Here is a 21,640-nt window from a genome sequence, read left to right as displayed (position 1 = left end):
TAGTCTCCTTTAACACTGGCAGAGCCTTTGCTGCTGTAACTGATCCTGAAAAACAAATGGCAGGGGCTCAGCAGGTTGATTGATAAAGCTTTTGGAAGTCGAGTTGGCTAATGACAGCAGATCATTTGGACTGGAAATGTTAGTGTGCTATTTTTGTTTTGAAATCCTTTGTGTTCCTGTAATGAGGGCTGCTGTGAGTGGCTTCTGGTGCTCAAATCGATACAAACCCGGTACAACAAATGCGTTGCTGTTTTTCTCCTGCTCTTCCCCTTCCCTCTCCCCCTCAATTTCAGCAGTCTGGAGGCTTTTTTTCATTGTTGTCTCCAAATAAATCTCTTCTAGTGGTACACGTTGTAATCTGGAGGCTGTAATACAGGTCTGGCTTTGGTATTCATTCCTAGTGACATTTTTTGCATCCTAATCAAATTAGATCAATCCTCCCCACAAAGCTAAAGGTCTAGTAGATTTTCATGTTATTCTGGTATAAGGCAGATGATATTAATGCAACATGGATAAGATGTTGTATTAAAGTCTTTTTAAAGATGCTACCTCCTAATTTTAGTGCTAGAGATAAAAGCCTTCCAGGATTTACATAATGGATACATGGAACTTGGGCTTTTTCTATTAGTGAGAAGGAGATAAGCAAAGAAAGCATAAAAATTAGTTTGATTTTTCCAGTGAGGTTCAAAAGAAAAATATTCATATTTTGCCCCTTCTGCAACCTTTGTAGAGGTGATGTAGAAAACAAATAGAGAAATATTGGAAAAGGAGAAAATTATTTGTGTATCAAAGTAGGAACTCAGTGGAGACGTTGTAGGTGGGCTGCACATATGGCAGGGGAGGTGAAATAGGATCAGCTACAACTGGTGTCAGGACTGTGCCATCAGGAAGGGATTGGTCTGGGAAATACTCCTGGGGAAGGCTGGGGCAAGTGTTGGCCAGGGAGCTGCTCCTAAGGAAGGTTGAAGAGCCTGTGTTTGCATGAGACATTTGATTTTACTGAAATTGCCATTTTGGGCAGGATGTGCACAGGACTGAGGAGAGGAGGAGTAGCTTCAGCCTGTTGGAGTTTCCTCAGTGTTGCTGAAAGTAGGGGAAGTAGGAGTGAAACTTGTCCTTTTGTCTGCCCTTTGAGGGAAACTTTTTAGGTCTGTCCTGTACCATCTTCCTTCCCAAACCTGCAGCAATTCCTTTTGTCCTGCTACTGTTGTCCGGGGAATCTTTGCTTTTACCTTTTTCTGTCAGAAATGAGGATGGATTATCAATTTACCCATTCTTTTATCTGAGCATGGCCACCACTGGGCTGTGTGTGTTTGAGTAGCCATTCAGTGTGGCACATCCATAGGCACCTCCAGATGCTGAAAATAACTATATATATATATATATATATATATTTGCAGTGTGTGGCAAAGCTGTATTTGCAAAGACAGCAGCTTTATCAGCCATGCCAGCTTCATATCATGTATTTGTAAGAGTTAGTAGATTATTAAGTGCTTGTCTTGCAGTAGTGAGTAGATAAAGAGATGTATTTACACTAATCTATATTATTTATACTCAAATAATTATTGTACTCATTTATATATATAATAAAAATATATTAGGAAAATCTGATTTTCAAATGAAGTAATAAACATCTGATGGAGGGAAGTCCTAAGTGCTTAATCCTGGAGAATCTCCCAAAAGATAAGGGTGATTAATGGATTCCTGAGTGGAACATAAGGTTAATTATTTCAAAATCTGAATATTGGGCTATTCCCTTTCCAATGCCCTGTCTGGAAGCTGCTCCAGGACCAGTCAGACAGGTTGGACCAGCCTGGGAAGGGGTTTCATTTCTCCAGACGTTCTGGATAAATGCCTCTGTCAGGCTGGATCTATAGCAAAAGGGAAGTGGTGTTAGATGTTATAGTTATTGAATAACCATGAGCCTGCTTCCTTGGTGTGCTAGATTTTTGTAGATAATTTTGTTTTATGGCTTTCTAAAAGTGATTTATGAGCTTTATGTGCACGCTACCAGTGAAATTCTTTTGATTTGTGTTAAGTGGCAAAGGGCACACCCTGCCTTAAAAACAAGACAAGGAAATTTTAACAAAAGACTTTAAAAAATTCTTTATCTTACGAAAAGTGCCAGAAGAACTTTAACCCATTATTTCAGAACTCAAAGGAAAAATAAAGCAGCTTCAGAGCTCGTAACAGCGCAGTGGCAGGCGGTGCAGACAGGAAGCAGTAAAAATAAAACCTAATGTACCCAGCTCAGGAGATTGGAGGTGGAATAGGGGGATTCACTGGATGAAGGGAAGTTTACAGCAGCTGCAAATAAAAGCCCTGGCTTTGTGGTGCTCACTTGTAGTTTACTTCTCTGGCATCCTGGGATTTTAGGGGCAGATGCAAAGTGAGGCTCTGAGGTGCCTTGCTGAGACATCCCTGCACCAACTTAACCATTTCATGGCCAAATGAGCCACTGAATTTGAATCTGAACAATTCACATCTACCAGTTAGAAATGGATGTGAACCACCTTTTTTAAAGCTTTTCTTGGATGTAGGGACCTTTAGAAAAGTTTATGGTCTTGGGAGGAGCAAAGTCTCTTCCCTTGTCAGTTTTTCTGATTGACATCAAGGAATATCAGAAGGTGAAATTCTCTGAGAGCAAAGCTTGCCTTGTGTGTGTAGTTGCTGCTGAAGCAGGAGTACATGAAGGGTGTGTAGGATTGTCTGAACCAAAGTTTGTAGGGTGAGAAAGAGCCTCCTGTGAGTTGCAACAGGATGTGTGGATCCCAACATGTTATTGAGAAAGGCTTTGAAGTGTGGCAGTGTGGACTCAGCCTGGCTTTTCATTTAAAGTTAGAGGATGGGTAGGTCTGGGTCAATTGAGAGAGATTTTCCTTGGGTTTCTCCCCCCTTTCTTCCCCTTGATGGTTGTTTGGGGGGAAGAACCTTTTAGGGAGGACCGGATGGATTAAGCTTTGGAGTGGCCTGAGCTGTAATCATTAGCTGGGCAGTGAGGGCAGTAAAGGAAAGAATGTTTATTTGCAGCTTTTTGCTTTGAGAGTTTTGTGGTGGTTCTTTTAGGAGTGCTGTAATCTCAGCTATTCACTGGGGGGGTTGGGGGCTCCTTATGGCCTGGGGGATACAAAGGAGGTTTTAATGATCAGGGCACTCTGCTGGGGCTCCTTCCCAGGGCAGTTGTGATCTCTGAGCTGGAGAATAGCACGTTAAAAAACTGCCTTAATTCTACAAAAATTCAACAGACACACAATAAATATTTTGGTGCTTGTGAAAAAAGCACCAAAAAATAGGATACCCAAGGTGAGAGGGAAAGGGATCTTGCTGCCTCTCTCCTGCTTGGAAAGCAAATGGGCACATGACAAAGCAGAGCTGGTAATGGGATGGCAAAACATCTCCTGACCGAAGCCTGCGACTGCTGATAGAGCCAAGATTATTTACTCTGTTGTAAACCAGGGAAAGCATTTTAGAAGCCATTATTAGGCCACATTTGGATTTCTATTCATCCTTCATTTCAGTTTATTAGGCTTTGAGGGACCCTGTGCAGCTGCTGTTTGAACTGCAGCAAGCGCACACGCAGAGCTCGCTAATGATTCAGTTAATGAGAACGGGCATGGAAAACAGGCAAATGACAGGGCAGTGTATTTTGCAAGGATTTTTCTTTTTCCGCCCATGTATCTGTTTTAGTAAACTTTCAGGAGCATGTGGATTCCTCAGGACTTTCCAAAAGAGGGTCTGAATACCTGGTGTTGGCAGCACATTAATCTGAGACTCTCCTCTGTGTCTATTGATGCCTGCCCCTGGTTGAGGGTGAGGATCCAAAACCTCGACTCCTAGATGAGCTCAGGGTACTGATTTTGATGTAAACCAGGTGTAGCTACCACCCTTTGCATTGTTAGAGGTGTAGTTTGTCCAAGGAATGCCCTCTGGAGCAAACAGCAGGAGCTGGGGTGGTCTGAAGCCATTTCAACCTATTTTCAGCGAATCTAATGGCTGGGGCTGGGAGCCTGCAGTGCCTGTTCCCATCCAACAATGCCACTGCACCAGGAAATGGAGCTGCTGGAAGGGAATTCTGGAAAAGACTGCTGTGCAGCTGCTCAGTGCTGCACGGGGAATGAGGCACGTGGGATGCATTCATGGAAATGCGCAGGGCACTGCCGGCCTCGCTGGGCTTCCCAGCAGAGTCTCTCTTGCCACACTGAATTTCCAGCTTGGAAATGCAAACTGTGAGAAACACCAGGCAGTGTCCTGTCGATATTTGTAATACACAAGAAGAGTATTTGCAATTTTGGGGGTGGGGGAAAAAAAGAGGGGGATTTCTTCCATTCTGTGCTGCAAACGCAGCAGGTGGAACAGAGGCAGTGAGGCGCAGATGATCCCCCCACCATGCATACAGACTCTGGATTGCTTGGGTGAAAGTGCCCTTGGAAAGTTCAAAAGCCTGGGCTATCTTCCCATTCAGCTCCTGCAATATGCATATTGAAAAGGATTTTACAAACCAAGCCATCCTTTTCCCTTTGCGTTTAATCTTTTCTCGGTGCCTGCAGAGATCCTGGGAGTTCAGAAGTTATTCCTTCTCTCAAAAAGGATTATGGTTTTCTTAATATTGATACTTAGAGTTGCTTCCCAAAGGAGATAGGATCTGAATTTTGGTGAAAACAGTAGTGCATAAAGCTTGTGAATCTGCTTTTCTGGGGAAACTTGAACAGCTTTAAACAGACAATTTTCAGTCAAATCTGTGTCCGTGCATTGCTTTTGCAGTGAGAAGCCTCATGCCCGAGTTCCTGATGAACAATGTTAACCTCAAGCATAAATAGTTTAATTTCCAGCTCTGTGATCTCATGGTGAAAAACTCCATGAATGCAACACTTGGTGGTTTATTTGGGATTTTCAGGAGTGACTGTTCGCATCCCCATACTTAATGTGCTTGCCAAGCTACTTCCAGTTTCCCAAAGCCTTTCTTGTTTTTAGGAGGAGCCCAAAAAGGTTTGTTTCACATATGACCTGTTCCTAAATCTGGAGGGGAACCCACCTGTGAACCACCTTCGTTGCGAGAAACTGACTTTCAACAACCCCACCAAGGAATTCAGGCGCAAACTCATCAGGGCTGGAGGGGTAAGTGCCCAATTTGGGATCCTAAAAGGAGTGGGCTTGTTTTGCTCTGAGGTTTCTTTAAGGCCAGCAGGCTTCCAGCAGTTTTCTATATTCATTTAAAAGATGACCCAGCCAGGTTATAGGGCTGCAGTACTTGCAGCAGAACAAATCTGTTGTTGGTGTGTGATTGGTGACATTTCTTTTTTCAGTTTAAATGTGAGTATTAATATCAAAGCAGAAAACCCCTCTGGAAAGTGGGATCTGCTGTGGATGTTACCTGGTGCCAGGAGCTGGGTCAGTACAGAAAAGCTCAAGGAAAGAGAGAGGCTTTCAGGCCATTCCTTATTAATATTTTTTAACTTAATAGTTAGTGCTTCCTGGTCAATAAATGACCTCTAAACCTGGCATCAGCTACTTATGGCTTAGATAATAAAAAAAAATAATGAAAAATTGGACAATATAGAGTGAAAACAAGTGTGGGAGGGGGAAATAGATATTCTCTAGTAGGCCCAGTGAAGTATGGATTGCTGCAGTAACTCTGCCCTTCCATCTGGGTGGGTAATGAGCAGTGATAGACTAAAGGATGGTCCTCAAATAAGTGCAGGATCTGGGCAAATCAGTCCAAGCCACAAAGTGCAAGAAGTTTTTAATGAGCCAGAGGATGTCAAGGCCAGGTTGGACAGGGCTTGGAGCAACCTGGGATGGTGAGAGGTGTCCCTGCCTATGTCAGGGTGTGGAATAAGATGAGCTTTAAGGCTTTTTCCAGCCCAGATCACTCCATGGTTCCTGTTCCACTATGTGCCAGTGCTTTCCTGTATTGGGCAGAGAGAGGAAGGTGCTCATTTCAGCCCTGAGATGGCTGGAATATCATCTGCTCTTCAGGATTTTCACAGTGTGGTATTTTAGTCCTTGTGTACTGAGGTGTTTCAGCTGTTAATCACTTTTGATGCCCTTTCTCTGGTGGCAGTTTTCCACAGAATTGTCTTGACAATGTAGGGAAGGTAAGAAAGGAATTGTTCCATGGAGCTCAGTGCTTCTTGGTGCTAAGATTTTGTGAAGGGAGAGACCCGAGCCCTGGTTTGTTGGTTTTTTTGTTTTGTTTTTTTTTTTTAATCCTTTTGCACTGAAAGAGTGCATTCAGCTTCTCCTAAACCAAGGAAATCTTGCTCATTCCTTCCAGATTTATCTCTGTACCCTTTTTCAGGGGAAGAGCATTTGCAGCAGAACACACAGTTCTTGTCCAGAGCTTTATTGCCTGCCTGTGCTCAGAATATTGGCATTCCCTTTGGGAAAGACACTCGATATTGCATTGCTGCCTTTCAGTTTTGTGGGTTTAATATTCTGTATTTGAGGAGTTGCCTTGAAACTGAACATTCCATAGACAATATCTTTTTATGGCCTTTAAGCAGGCGAGGAAAAAAAATTGAAAAGATGAATAATAGTGTGTTAATTGAGCAAGTGGCTTAACATAATCATGTGTTAATAGTTAATAGTCCGTGAGACTTTGTGCAGACATAATTTCCCTCCTCTTTATTCTCAGGTAATGGTGATGCCAGAAGGAGCAGAGACTGTTTCAAGGCCAAGTCCTGATTATCCAATGCTGCCCACGATACCTCTCTCTGCCTTCTCTGATCCCAAGAAGACCAAACCCTCCCACGGGTCAAAGGTCAGTGCAGCACATGTTTGGGTCAGCCTGAGGTGAGGGAGTCTTTCAGGCCAGGCTGCTGAGAGCTTGTTCAGCAGCTGTTCCTGGCTGCTGCTAATTCTGAACCTCCTTGTACTCTGCAGTTCAGTAGTTAATGGTCTGGAACTTCCCAGCCTCTAGGAGGCTTTTTTATTTCTGATAGACTTGTCTCCAGGGAAGTTTTGAAAAGAAAATTAAATGTGCCAGACTGGGAATTTTTGGTGAATCGTTATCTTCCTTAAAGGCGGATGAAATGCTCTCTGACTGTTGTGGTTGTGTCCCTGATGCTGAGGATGGATTCTGGGGCTCTCTCACTGTCTGCCATGCCCAGCTGCACTCCAAGGCCCTGCAGGCAGGAAGGCTGAGTGGAAAGTCAGCCCTTCCTCTGTCCTCAGGACAGTGCTGGAGAGAACATCAAACATGCCTCATGTCCAACGGGTGCTTTCCAGACTGGATGTTGTGTCCAGCAGTAGCCAGGTCCTGAGACTTCCAAAGAACCTCAAGTTTTTTTCCTTTTTTCCCTTATATACTGAAGCTATTTTTGTATAATCCTACATGGGAGAAACAATCCCCAAGCAATGTGTTTTGGAGCAGATTACATGCACTGTATCAGCCTGAGCAGTCACAGGTATTAACAACAATTCATTTTCCAGTGTAATTCAATTCTGATAGCTATGTTCTTCAGGGCTCTAAACACTCTGGCACTTCAGTTATGCCTTCTGATCTTATGAAACAGAGTGAAGATGACTTACCTGTTAGTGGCTGATTTAATTTTGGTCAGGAATTAAGAGCTGGAAAAGACAGCAGAGAAATAAAGGGCTCTGAGATGAGCTCTGGTGAAAATTGCCAGTTGCTAAAGAGACGACATTCTCCTGCTTCCCTTCCTCCCAGGTGCCCTGAGAGGTGCATCTGTGTTTGCATTCAGGTTAAAGCTGAATTAAACATCTGTAGATGTTTCTAGACCTTTGAGAGACCCTGGAAAGGAGCAGAACCTGTTTCACCCTTTCCTAAATGTTGAAGTGCCCACTGCCAGTTTGTGTGCAGCAGCTTGAGGGAAGTGTGGATGTTTACCTGGGCATGTGGGGGTGGATTTCTACACAGAGCAAACACTGCCATGTGATTTATGAGGATGTGTTTTATCATTCTGTGCAGAGCTGCAGTTTCATACCCAGCTTGCATGTTTCTGTTGCTGAATTTTAGGATGCAAACAAGGAAAGTAGCAAAGCATCCAAGCCACATAAAGTAACCAAGGAGCACAGGGAGAGGCCCAGGAAAGACTCTGAGAGCAAAAACTCCTCCAAAGACCTTGAGAGAGAGCAGAACAAGCCTTTGAAGGACTCCTCCAGAAAACCAACTGAGAACAAACTGCCTAAGGAGGAGAAGGCACCTCCAAAAGCTGCTTTCAAGGAACCAAAACTGGCCGTGAAGGAGACCAAACTGGAGAACACCTCTCCCAAGGGGGGGCCACAGCCGGAGTTAAAGTCTTCCAGCAAGAGGCCCTCCAACGTGGAGTCACCAAAGCCTAGTGCCAAAAAACAAAAAAAGAGTAGCTCCAAAGGGGTAAAGAATATCCTGGGGACATCTCCCAGAACCTCGTCTTCCTCATATCCAGAGAAGAAACAAACCAAGGAGAAGATGAATGCCAAAGTGGAGAAGGTAAAATCTGAGAGCGAGGCCAAGGAGATCAAAAAGCCTGTGGAAATGGAGGAGTCAAACTCAGAGGATGAAACTTCTTTCAAGTCAGAGGTGAGTAGGGATTTATTCTTTACCAGAGTTTGGAAGGATGATGTTAAATCCCTGCCTGAAAAAGATGGTAATAATCTCTCAGAGAAGATAGAGAAGCAGATTGGTAAATGCTTAGACTGGGTTGCATCTCAAATAAAATTGTTCTTTGAAACTCCAGTCAAAATTAAATGTTCCTCCTGTGTGGTTTAGTTCCTGTTTCAGATACAAAGTTAGTGAGATTTATCTGCTGGCAGTTACCTAAAAGTCAGAGTTTAAGGTTATGGTCCCTCATTCATCCCTTGCAGTTACATCTACAGAGCTACAAGAGATACAGAGACAATTTCTGCCTGCTCATGATAGCAGTGTTGTAGAATGTGATCTTATTTCAGAAAAGAAGGAAATAATCTCAGTTTTGGTAATGAAAAAAACCCGGTATTAAAATGTAAATAAAGCCCCTCTTCCTGCCGTGGCCTGTAAGAAATGTGCCATTGGCTGAAACTCAAAATACAACCACATGCCACTAAATCTAAATAAGTTGTGTTGTGAAACATAAAACAAATTATGTTCTTGTACTACTATTTTTAAAAGCTGTCTAAATATTTTTTTCCTTTTTACAACTGAGAACATTCCTCATCCTCTGTTTTCTAGAAATTGTTTTCCAAAAGGCAAAAAAATGCAAGAAGGAACAGACAAATCCAAACTCCTGCTACTTTTCACTTGTATATTTGTTATAAAGAAGCCATATATCTTGTAATAGTGTTCACAGGATAATGTCATGGGAATTCTGGAACTGATCCCTCCTGACAACTTTAAGAAAGGTTTATTTTATTAAGATTAATTTTCCAGGGACAGTTTGTATTATGATTTAATCAGCACTGTGATACTACAAATACCGATGTGTTTGTCGGAAAGGTTTCTTTTCTTCAGGACTCCCAGTACAAGAATTTATTGGGCAAGTATTAATTCCACTCTGCAGAGAAGTCACATCCCTGGAAGTGTCCAAGGCCAGGCTGGATGGGGCTTGGAGCAACCTGGGATAGTGGAAGGTGTCCCTGCCATGGCACAAGATGATCTTTAAGGTCCCTTCCCACCCAAACCATTCTGGGATTTTATGACTTTACTTCCCAGGTGGATACATTTTCACACCAGGCATTAAGAAGAGGCAGTTCCTCTCTCCTTTAAGCCTTTTACCCAAAGTGCAGCAGTGCTCAGCAAGCCCCACATTTCAATTCCAAACATCCAGCCCTCCCTGCAAACCTGTGACTGTGCAGATCCCCGAGTGTCCTTGGCTGTCCCCGAGGTGTCCCCAGCCCCTCTGGCCCCAGCAGTGTGAGCTGATGGTGCTGCCAGGCTGTCCCTGGAACCACAGCCTGTGCCGGTGGGGTCAGCATCTGCTGCAGCCTGTCCTGCCCAGGGTCCTGCTGGGTGACAGGAGCTGTGTGACAGACAGGGAGCGGTGGCAGCTGAGGTTCCTGTGCAACCTGAGCCCTGGGGCACAGCTTCAGAGTGGCTGGCAGCAGCACTGGCAGCAGCACCTCGTGCAGCCCGGGGGGATCTCCCTGCTCCCAGCGCTGCTGGTTGTGCCCCAGGGTTTCTTCTCTCCTGGCACAGCTGTGTGTGCAGCCTGGTGGGAGCCACATCACTGGAGTGAGGGAGCAGCTGGAGGTGGACCAGGGCCCGGAAACTCTTAAATCAGCTCTGCTGCTGCAGCCAGGGGATTGTGCAACAGCTCCACGGTGGCTCCCAGCTGACATCTTTGCAGGCTGCTGTGGAGAGGAGCAGCCCTGCTCCCATTTGTGCTCCTGGCCTGGGAGCTCAGAGGGAGCTCCCTCCTTTTGCAGAGGGATGAAGGAGTTTCTCCTGCTATTTCAGCTCCTGCTGGAAATTACTTGGCCTTTATTTTTTTTTTCTTTTAAATTTTTCTTTTTCTTCCCCCATCAAGTCCAGTTCCCTGAACTGGCCTCATGCTTGGCTGCCTCAGTGCTGACAAAAGGGAGAGGCAGGGATGGGAGGCAGCGTTGCTTTTTGCTTTGGTCACATCCCAGTGACAGTCACTGAGCACACGGAGCGTGTCCATCTGCATCCTCCTCTGCCTCAAAGAGCTGATGGTGCTAATGCCAAAAGGAGAGATGGGTTATCTCCAACAACTGCTGCTTAGTTCCTGTTAAGTTAATTTTGGAATTCTAAGGGAAGACCTGCAGATTACCAGGAATGAGGGAAGATTAGAGCTGTGGATCAGATGCAAGAGCTGTGCTCTGTTAGCTTGAAAATATTCATAAAATCACACAATGGTTTGGGTTATAAAGGACCTGATCATTCATCCATCCCCTGCCATGGCAGGGACACCTTCCACTGTCCCAGGCTGCTCCAAGCCTTGTCCAGGGCAGTGCCAGGGATCCAGGGGCAGCCACAGCTGCTCTGGACAACCTGTTCTCTCTCTGCTCTCCACTTCCATGTTGGAATTCCCCTAAACAGCCAGGGCTGCTGCTTTGTGCCAGTAGACCTGATATTGGAATTGTTAAATTACTCTCCTTTGCTTCTGAACTCTTTCCAAGGGTTATAATACCATTTTTTGACAGATTTCCCCCCTTCTTAGAAGTGAAATAATGAAACTCTTGCCAATACTTGGTTGACAGTGTGGCCAGCAGGACCAGGGCAGGATTTGTGCCTCTTTGTCCTTGTCTCAAATTTTTTAGAATATTAGCCCTTCCTGTGTCCAGTTATTTATCAGTGGGAATGTGTGACTCTTCAGCATCACGAGTAGTAAGTGGATTCCTTGGAACAAAACAGTGCAACTGAAATTCTGATTTCCAGGGAATTACTTTTTAAAAGGCAAGATACTACTGTACTTTGAGAATCTTTAAACTAGAACCTGCCTGAGTACCAAAAAAACCCATTTTAAGGGGATTTTAGGAGCTGCTTGGGGGCAGAGGGAGTTGCTGTGGCCTCTTCTGCCCTCTGGTGGTTCCCAAGGATATTGCAGGTGATTGTTGCTCACTACCGGATTTACGATTAAAATTTCCCAGTCTTACCCAAATTTCCTTCCTGGATGCTGCTGTTACCAGTCCATTTACTCTTCACTCACTCTTACTGCACAGGATACTCCTCTTATTTCTGCCAAGTGCTGACACACGAGTTGGGGTCACAAGGATTGAGTTGGTCTCTGTTATATTTTCATATTTAAGTGAAATATAGATCAGTACAGTAGATCACTCAAACTGGTGTAGAAACAGGTGGGTTTAGGATATAATAATAATTTAGAACTAATTTTGGAGTTATGTGGGCTAGTTTCCTCCATATCTATGAGGAAAGGGGCAAAGAACTGGGATTGTTCATTGGAGAAGTGTTGGGCCTTCCAGTGCCTGAAGGAGCCTGAAGGAAAGATAAACTGTTTATAAGGGATGGAGGTACAGGACCCAGGGAATGGCTCCCACTGCCAGAGGGCAGGGCTGGATGGGAGATTGGGCAGGAATTGTTCCTGGCAGGGTGGGCAGGCCCTGGCACAGGGTGCCCACCCTGGATCCCTGGCAGTGCCCAAGGCCAGGCTGGACAGGGCTGGGAGCAGACTGGGACTGTGGTTTGGATTAAATAATCTTTAAGGTCCTTCCCAAACCACTCCTTGACTCTGTGATGCCATAGCCAGTGATCAGTCTGAGGTTCAAGGCAACCTTGGTGGGTTCAAAAAATACACTTTTTAAGAGGGTTTGGGTAGTTGTGGGTTCTGTGCTGGTCATCTGTCACACTTCAAAGTAAAGGTTTTCATTTAAATGTTTTTCAGATGCTCCCTGTCATCATTTGGGGGGGTTTGAACCTCATGGTGTTGAAGGGGTTTGGTGTGAGTCCTTGATGTTGCTCCCAGGAGTGCTGAGCTACATCCTGCCAGACTTCCATAAATGTTGATTTTTTTCACCTCGTATTTTTTTTCTGTAACCCCAAGAACTGTATTCAGTGATGGGTGATGCTGTAGAGTGCTCAGATGCTCCTGTGTCACAGTGATTTGTGCTCTGTTTTCTGGATTAGAAAGATTAAGATTCTTTTTCTTTTCTTTCCCTTTTATGGGGGGTTAAGTCTGTCCAGTCCAGCCCTTCCAACTCCAGCTCCAGCTCCGACTCCAGCTCTGATTCTGATTTCGAGCCATCTCAGAACCACAGTCAAGGTGTGTTGCAAGAACAGTTTGTTAAAACCTTCCTTGTGTAACCTTAAAAGGCTCAGGAGAATTAAATGTGCTTTTCCAGCACTATAATAATACAGTTTCTTGCATGCAGCCATGTGTTGGAGTTGTGATGCTTCAGCAAGAAAAGGCAATAACGTTATAACATCATGAACAAGTATTTTTCTTCTCTTGGCAGCTAATTTATGAGTAGGGAATCCCTCTGGATTTGGTTCTTTCCCTTTTGGCTTTGATTTCTGCCTCAGTTTATAAATGTCTCACTGCTGCCTGATCTGTAGAATCACCAGAACAGTTCTCCTCCAATCTCATCTATGTTTTATTAAAAATTATAAATGTGCCATTCATCATTTTGCCAGTATGTAACAGCTCCTTTCTCAGATCCCTCCACTGATAACCCAGAGAGGGAAACTGGCAACAGTAAATGTTCCAAGTGCAGCAAATGCTGTGCTGCTCCTGTCTCCTGTGACATTTAAATCAGCCCCACAGGCATGAAAAATGTCCTTTTGTTCTCATCTGGGAAGGGAGGGGGAGGCTTTGGGAGGGGAGGCAGTTGTAAAGTTTGTCAGCTCTGCTTTAGCTCCGAGCCTGCCACAGGGTGTCCTTTCCCAGTCCCACGTGGCTGGGATCAGGAGGAGTCTGGGTTTGGCTGGGTGGGGTTGTGCTGGTGTGTCCTGGTGCTGAGTTCCCTCTCCCCCTGGCAGGCCCGCTGCGCTCCATGGTGGAGGATCTGCAGTCGGAGGAGTCGGATGATGACGACAGCTCCTCAGGAGAGGAGGCAGCAGTCAAAGCAAACCCCGTCAGCCGGGATTCCAGGTGGTAACAAATCCAGAGCAGGGGCCTCTGGGGGCTCTTCCCCCTCTGCATTTGGGGTGCATTTGAGGGTGCTCTCCATTTGGAGGGAGGAATCAAAAGGCCAGGGCTCTGTGTGGGAGGGAAGGAAGGGCAGATGTGTGGGGTCACTCAGCACAGGGTGGGGACACAGAGGTGGCGACAGCAGGGTTGGCTGAAGAGCACAAACAGAGGAAGGTGCTGGGAGGTGCTGAGCTGAGCTGGCAGGTGTCAGTGACTGAGCTCCTTCAATCACCTAATTGTGACCCTCAGATCTCTGCAGAGCTGCTGGAGTGTGACACCTTTGATCTGCAGAGGTTAGGGATCTGTGGGGGCAGGCAGTGTGCTGCTCAGCTGCCTGGGGCTGACAGGGCTCAGGAGTCGCTCTCTGCCCTCCCTGTGTTGGCTGCTCCACTCCTCTGGACTCAGTGACAGGTATTTCCTGCTCCAGACTCTGGAAAGAGTTGAACTTCACCTTCTTTCCTCAGGAAATGCTGTTACTGCCCAAACCTGGAGTCTCAGTGAATATTTGAACCCAAATGCTTGGCCCAGAGAGCAGCTGCACATTAGAAATGCTGGTGGTGGTTACCAAAACAAGCAAGTACTCATTATTGCACTTGTCATCATCAAGGAAACAATAATGAAGGACTTTGAAGGGTATTTTTGTAGGTATTTTATCCCTGTAGGGGATAACCAGTTTAGTTTACCACAGGTAGGATACCTGCCATATCTATAGGGCCAAAGAAAACGGAAAACAAATAGGAAATCTTAGAGGTTACACCAGCAGGAACACAAAATGCATTTTTTTGTCAGTGGAGGTGTCAGTGAGCATCTCATGCAGGTGCTTTGTAACGCTGGGAGAAATTCCTGAACAGCTGCTGTTTGTGAAATGAAGTGGTGCTTAGTTCTTCTAGGGGATTTGTGTATGGCAGAGTTGAACTGCTGCCTGCAATGTGTCACCTAAAGCTCCCTGCTCTGGGACTGCAAGGTGACATCAGCTGGGAAAAAAAGGGATTCTTGGAGTCTCCAGCGACCCATTCTCCCAGCCAGTGCAGTAGTCTGTGATAAAGAAGAGAGTTTCACTCAGCTCTGTGTGGCTCAGCTGGCAGCTGATGATGGGTTTGCTGCTGCTGGTGATGCTCATTCTGTGCTGGTGGTTTTTCAGACTGAGCCTCAGTGACAGTGACAGTGACAACAGCGCTGACTCGTGCCCGCCCACCCGGGAGCCGCCTCCTGGGCAGAAGCTGCCCCCAGCCAACAACAAGGTATGAGATCCCACCTTCCCACAGCTCTGCTTCCCACCCCCTGCTCTGCCTTGCAAATTCTTACTTGCACCAAATTTGCCCTGTTCTGTCCTTAGCTGGCCGGTGATTCCTCTCTTTCCAGCACTCTGGTGTGACACCCCCGTGTTTCCTCAGCTAATTTTGGTCCTGTTGTTGGTTTTTTTTCCCCTCAGGCATCTGGAAGGAAAAGCCCAGAGTCTTGTAACAAGCCAGAGAAGATCCTGAAGAAGGGAACGTATGACAAGGTGGGTCCTGTGGAGGGGGATCTTTCATGAGGGCCTGGAGGGACAGGACACAGGGAATGGCTCCCAGTGCCAGAGGGCAGGGCTGGATGGGAGATTGGGCAGGAATTGTTCCCTGGCAGGGTGGGCAGGCCCTGGCACAGGGTGCCCAGAGCAGCTGTGGCTGCCCCTGGATCCCTGGCAGTGCCCAAGGCCAGGCTGGACAGGGCTGGGAGCAGCCTGGGACAGTGATGGTGTCCCTGTCATGGCAGGGCTGGCAGTGGTTGGGTTTTAATGCCCCTCCCAACCCAAACCATCCCAGGATTCTGTGATTAAGGAGCTGAGCATCACAGGATGGTTGGACCTCACTGTGCACAAAACCACCTGAATCAGCTCAGCCTGTTCATTGTTCTGTCTCAGCAGGGTAAAAACTTGAGTTGAACAAAAACCAGATGTTGAAAGGACATATTTTGGAGAGTGACACTGCAGAAATTTTGTACATTAAATAGCTGGAGCCCCAGGTGGTGTTCATAGGCAAAATGCTGAAATTGTTGCATTTGTTTGCCCTTTGTCTGAACCAATGGCCTGGTCACTGCTGCAGTGCTGGGGCACTTCATTAAAAGGCAGTTTCATCTGGCTTTGATCTTAAAAATTAAAGATTATTTGATGCTCTGCTTTGCAGATTTGTTTGGAGTCTTTGTTTATTCAATGAAATTCTCTCCTTCCTTGCCTCCAGGGAGGGCAGAGCAGTGTCCATTCTGTGCATCATTTTTGCTGATACAGACCTGTTGCTGGCTGCCTAAAAAACCCTAAAATTAAGAAAAAAAACCCAAACCACTCTGACCTAAGTGCAATCAACATGTTGAGCCTGTGAATAATCCTTCATTTCCTCTTGTGGTTTAGGTAAAGCTACCTGGGAGTACAGTGCACTCCAAGAATTTTTCCTTACCTAGATGCAGATCATTGCTCAGTAGATTGCTGGAGTTTTGGTCACTGATGCACATAATGTTTTCAGATAGTTTAGAGTTAATTAGGAGAAGGCACTGATGAGGAGCTCACACTGAGGGTCACCAAGGTGAACTTCACCTCACTGAGGTCCTTAAGGCTTCTGCCCAGTTCTTGGAGCTTGGTGTGGGTGTCAATAAATGAAAAATTAAAGGCCTTCAGAGCACTTGTATTTAAGAGAAATCCTTTGTGCCCCAGTACTTGAGAAGGAGGAGGAGGAGGCAGTAAAAAAGTAGAGAAAACTTGGGAATGTCTGAAAGGGCCTCCAGTTCTTCTGATCCTCACTGGGGAGGTCCCTTTGGCAGCCTTGAAACGTGTCCCTGTTTGTTTTGCAGGCCTACACAGATGAGCTGGTGGAGCTCCACAGGCGGCTCATGGCACTACGGGAGCGCAACGTGCTCCAGCAGGTACCACCTTGTCCCTGCTGTCCCCAGGGTCTGGGTGTCCAGGGGCTCAGCCAGGCCCTTCCACAGAGGCTCTGCTTTGCCTTGAAAGCAAAAATACGGGGTAAAAAAGAAAATCAGCTGTGTATGCAACGTTTTTCTTGGAAATGGTACAGGAGTGTGGTGTGGGTATCATCCCTCTGCAGTCCCAAAGTTGGGATCTCCTGGTCTGACTGGCAGCTTGGTCTGACTGCCAGCTTCTTCCTGAGGGGAGGCAGAGGGGCAGGGGCTGAGCTCTGCTCTGGGACAGCTCCTGGAGCCCAGCGAGGGCTGGAGCTGTGCCAGGCCTTGGTATGGAGCTCAGGGAAAGGTTCTTCCCCCCGAGGGTGCTGGCACTGCCCAGGCTCCCCAGGGAATGGTCCCGGCCCCGAGGCTGCCAGAGCTGCAGGAGCGTTTGGACAGCGCTCTCAGGGCTGCTCAGGGTGGGGCTGTTGGGGGGTCTGGGCAGGGACAGGGGCTGGGCTGATGATCCCTGGGGGATCCAGCTGAGGATATTCTGTTATTTTATGATTAAAAGTAAACATGTCCACATCACTGTCCAGACTGAGCTAGTCAGGCAGGCAGGAGGAGCTGGTTTGCTTTTTTGGGGAGAGGATTCCCTTCCTGTTGTGAGCCCCTCCAAGGGGTGGGAAAGCCTGGATGGGCTCTGTACCCTCTGTGCTGTACTTACATCCATCCCCGTCTCCAGATCGTGAATCTCATTGAGGAAACCGGGCATTTCAACGTCACCAACACAACCTTTGACTTTGACCTCTTCTCCCTGGATGAGACGACCGTCCGCAAGCTGCAGAGCTACCTGGAGGCCGTGGCCACATGACGCTGGGCCTGGGAAGCTGGCTCTGCTCTTCAACCAGAGATCCCCTCCATTGGCACCAGGAAACCACCCCATGGAACTAGGCCTTCTTATCCTCCTGCCTCACCCGAAGAAGCACTGCCTTAGAGAACAGCCATGCTCTAGGAACGCTCAGCCAGCTGCACTTTTCTTGTAGGCTTCAAACCAGCGCCCGCCTTGCTGAGTCTGTCCCCGCCTCTGTGGGCCAGGCCCCCAGCAGAGCAGGCGTGCTGCACTTAGGCTGCACAGCGCGACCTTTTCGGTTTCCCTTCGAGCAACTGTGTTTCAAGAGCACATTTCCCAGGCATCTCTGAGCTCTGAAGAAGCGTGGATGCTGTTCCTTCCCCCAGAGCTCGGGACCAGCCTGTGGAGAGCTCCAGAAGCGGAGCCCTCCCGCTCTGCCCTGCGCCGTGTGGGTGACATCGGCTTTGACAGGGCTGGCTGGAACACTGGGGACACAGGAGGCTCCCCGGGCTCCTGCTGGTCTGCTGCAGAGGAGAGGGGCTGGATTCCAGCTGCATTCCAGCTGGGATCACCCACTGGTTTGGTGACCTGGCTCCTGGTGGGGACAGGACCCTCAGCTCCCTGCAGTGACACTCTGTGCTAGGTGAGGAGGCCTCTGGAACCTGCTGTCTCCTGCTGGGGTTTGGAGATGTCTCGTTTGTTGATCTGAGCTCCTAAACAAAGTCCCACTCCTTTCAGTCTGCTTTAACTGTAATAGGACTCCAAAACTGTAAGCTGTATATTTTATATATATATATTATATATATGTATGTACTGTATGTATAAGAAGGGCCTAGTTGGGTCTTATGATCTTAAGGGTGTGTTTTTCTGTTGTTTTTTATGGCTCTGGCAGGGGAAGGCGCTTAATAAGATTTGACTCGTTTGTTCAATGCCTCTTGTGGACAATTTGTAGTGTAAGGAAGCTGGACAGCAACCTCCAGGCATCCCATGCTCCAGAAGGGGCTCACCCGTCGTCTTTCCATTTGTCAGTGTTTGATAACTTTGCCAAAACATGTGATTGGTTTTGTTCTGTGTTCTCAAAGAGGAATCTCCTTACAGTGGCCCCTATAGTAGTGGCTGTACTTTGGGAAAACCAAAACAAGGGAGAACTTAAATCTTTGGACACGCCTGGGAGATGCTGATGTAAAACACAGAGTGGAGTCGGCTTGGTTCCCTCCTCCCTCTCCCACCCCGCTGCCTGTGCAGGAAAAGGCAGGAAACAGAAACACTAATGCAGCCCCTTCCCTAGATTTCTAGTTAAACTAGTGTTGACCTCCAAGTGTTGTCCAGGCAGGCATGGGGAAATCCCTGCGCCTCCCTCCAAGCTGTGTTACACTCCTTGTCCCTAAATTCAGTATTTTCCCAGGAACTGCTCGTTTTTCCAAGGGCTGTGGGAAGCTTTTGCCAAATGTCCGTGGGGCACAGGCGGCGTGGGAGCAGCGGTGCTGGGGAGCCCCTCTGCTCAGGGAGGGTTGCACCGCTCCAGGTTTGCTGTCCCTTGTTTTGGGTTCCCCCTTTCTTTATCATGGAAATGTTGCAACTAATCAACTGAAGTGGCAATATGATGATAAGCTTGTTTGAGTTGGGTCATGTTGACCCGATTCCCATTAATTTTGTCCTTGTACCACCTTTCATGTGTTGTGTGTGTGTATATATATATATATATATATATGTGTGTGTATGTATATATATATATATATATATATATATATATATATATGGAAGTTCAAGCTCATGCCGGGTGCAAACCCTGTCACGCCAGTGATCTCAGCTGTTTTCTTTCTTGCTGGACGATGCCAGGGCTGGATGGGAAGGCCAGAGAAGGTGGAGGGCAGGGAGCAGAGGGGGAGGTGGCAGCAGGACACCCACACCGCGGTCACAGCCTGCGGGTGGGTACTGTGAGCTCCTCGTGTCTCTGCGGGGCCGTGCCAGGGGGAGCAGCCCTGTGCCCCCACTGGGCACCCTGGGGTGGGGCTGGTGACACTGTCCCATCCCCAGGGAGCGGGCCTGCCTCCCCCGAGGTCTTTGCTGCCCACTCCTCCCACAGCTCCGGTCCCAGCACTTCCAGACTGTCCCAGCTCCAGAGCTGCCCCTCAAGGGACTGGAGGTGCCACCCCCCTCGTGCCCGTGGTCACACTCCCAGCCTGTCCCAGCACACCCGTGGGAGGCTGTTCCTGAGCCTGCCATGGCATCGTCCTGTCCTGGAAGTGACTTCGTTGGTAATTCTGCTGAGCATTGATAGGGATTCTGTTTGGTTTTTATAAGAAGTATTTTACACATGGATTTTTTTAGACTGTTTATAATCCCCCTGAAAACCCGAGGTAGGATTGTTCCCCAGCAATAGTTCCTCTCCATTGTGTGCACATGCTGATTTGTTACTAAAAGGTTTTTGCAAGTACTTAGTTGTTCTACAGAGTTGATGTTTTTTGGGGTATGTGGTAGCGTCGGGGAGCACAGGAGGGGTGACTGCAAACAAAGAATGGTCACGTTTGGGCCTCATCTTGTGTCCCCTTGCAGTTCCCTGTGTAGATTCCCTCTAGGCTGGCTGAACACTGTTCTGAACATGCCGTGTACAGGTTTTTGTGGATAAAGTGTTTGTTCTTGTGTCACTCTTGAGAGCATGGATGGATTATTGTACTCTAGGAAGGAGGGGGCAGTGCTGCTGCGGGCATTGCTTCAGGTCCTCGAGGATGTGTAGTAGCTTGCGTTGTTAAAAAAAGGAAGAAAAAAAAAATAATCCCAAATTGACTTGTAGCCATAATGGTTTTTCCAAGGAAAATGGACAGGACTCTGTTACTTTTCCGTGTCCTTCGTGGTGGTGCTGCTGGCACAGACAGGTGCTGGGCAGCCCCGGGGCTTCCGAGTTGCTGAGTTGGAATCGTCTTGGAGGCGGGATCAGGATCCGGCTCCTCCATCCTTGGCCGTGGGATCGCAGGGTCAGGAGCGTTTCCCTGGCTCTTGGCCTGCCATGGGTTAAGCCTCGAGGCTTTGATTACTGACATTACTATTAGAAGAGTTGAATGAGGAGAGGAGGGGAAGGCTGGCAGCAAAGCCCGGCTTGGGGCCACAGAGGGAGCGAGGCTGGCTGAGGTCAGGCTGGATCCATGGAAGTGCAATGACTCTGCCACCTGTGGGATCGTGGGGTGCGGTGGGAGCATCAGAACGAGCCAAGCAATTGATGCAACAATCCAGAAGCAATTTTTTGGTCAGATCTTGGACCGTGTTTGATGGTGAGAGAGGTTGAAAGGTCCCTCAGGAGGGGCCTCTCCACGAGCAGAGCCCAGAGTGGCTCCAGCTCCAGTTTTCCATTGGGGATGTGCTGGAGCCGGCTCTGCCGGCGTGAGGCTCCTCCCTGCCGGCCCAGGGGCTCCGGTGATGCTGTGACACCCCTGGTGCACCTGGGACTGGGTCAATCGGTGCTCAAAGGACCCAAAGGGGTGTTGCTTTCCTGGGGCGCGGAATAGCCATCAAAAACTGACAAGATGAGTTTGCACTCCTAAAGAAAAATGTAAGTACTTCAACTTCTAGAGAATTTTTAATTGTATTTCTGCCTAGAGCCGAGGTATTAAATACTTCAGCACCTGAGGATTTTAAAAGTTGTGTTGGGAGAAAAGTTCTTCACTCAGCTGGAAGAAATGCAGCTGAGCCAAGACTAACTGCAAGATTAAAAAGAAAAAACACAAAAAAACTCATGTTTGTAATACGTTACAGGATTGTTTGTCCTGAATTTTAAACTTTTTGTTAAATTTGTGGAACTATGGAGGAATTTTCTAGAAAAAGTGAAATAAAGTAAGATGGAAAAGTAAGACTTGGAAGTGTTTTTTGGTTCTTGTGTTGTTTCTCCAGGAGTGGCACTGTGGCTTTCCCAAAACCTCCCCTCGTGGCACAGGTAACACCATTGGGCTTGGGACAGGAAAGGCCAAGGAAAAGGGAATTGTTTGAAGCATGGCGTGGCTCCAATGTCCCTTGATCCATCAGAGCTTTGTCTGCTCAGGTGAGGGGTCCCTGCCCTTGGAGCAGGGCTTTGCCTGGGGCAGCTCCTGTGGGCTTTGAGGGGACACACAAGGACAGAGGCCTGGCACGGGCACTGCCCTGGCACTGCCCGTCCCTTCCCAAGGGAGTGTCCTGTTCTGGGCACTGCCCTGGCACTGCCCATCCCTTCCTGGAGGAGTGTCGGGCTCTGGGCACGGCCCTGGCACTGCCCATCCCTTCCTGAGGGAGTGTCGGGCTCTGGGCACAGCCCTGGCACTGCCTGTCCCTTCCCAAGGGAGTGTCCTGTTCTGGGCACAGCCCTGGCACTGCCCGTCCCTTCCCAAGGGAGTGTCGGGCTCCGGGCACAGCCCTGGCACTG

At 47.6% G+C, this 21,640-nt stretch overlaps 1 protein-coding gene across 3 annotated transcripts in view; it reads left to right on the top strand.

Annotated features, from left to right (window-relative positions):
• Nucleotides 1-21,095, top strand: part of MLLT1 (MLLT1 super elongation complex subunit) — a 31,681-nt gene extending 10,586 nt beyond the window's left edge. For 2 of the 3 annotated variants that reach the window (XM_085562546.1, XM_085562548.1), the window contains 9 exons: nucleotides 4,972-5,115; nucleotides 6,635-6,760; nucleotides 7,979-8,525; nucleotides 12,564-12,659; nucleotides 13,376-13,487; nucleotides 14,668-14,767; nucleotides 14,959-15,030; nucleotides 16,347-16,418; nucleotides 17,143-21,095. In XM_085562546.1, the coding sequence (XP_085418672.1) occupies nucleotides 4,972-5,115; nucleotides 6,635-6,760; nucleotides 7,979-8,525; nucleotides 12,564-12,659; nucleotides 13,376-13,487; nucleotides 14,668-14,767; nucleotides 14,959-15,030; nucleotides 16,347-16,418; nucleotides 17,143-17,271 (1,398 nt within the window). In that variant the 3' untranslated portion in view covers nucleotides 17,272-21,095. The remainder of the gene's footprint in view (nucleotides 1-4,971; nucleotides 5,116-6,634; nucleotides 6,761-7,978; nucleotides 8,526-12,563; nucleotides 12,660-13,375; nucleotides 13,488-14,667; nucleotides 14,768-14,958; nucleotides 15,031-16,346; nucleotides 16,419-17,142) is intronic. The other variant, XM_021544291.4, reaches the window with a different exon arrangement.
• Nucleotides 21,096-21,640: the final 545 nt, after the last annotated feature.

The sequence above is a fragment of the Lonchura striata genome, chromosome 28 (assembly GCF_050655825.1).
Source record: "Lonchura striata isolate lonStrDom1 chromosome 28, ASM5065582v1, whole genome shotgun sequence".
Taxonomy (NCBI): Eukaryota; Metazoa; Chordata; class Aves; order Passeriformes; family Estrildidae; genus Lonchura; species Lonchura striata.
Note: the sequence above shows the minus strand (reverse complement) of the source record. Positions and strands in the feature narration are given on the sequence as shown.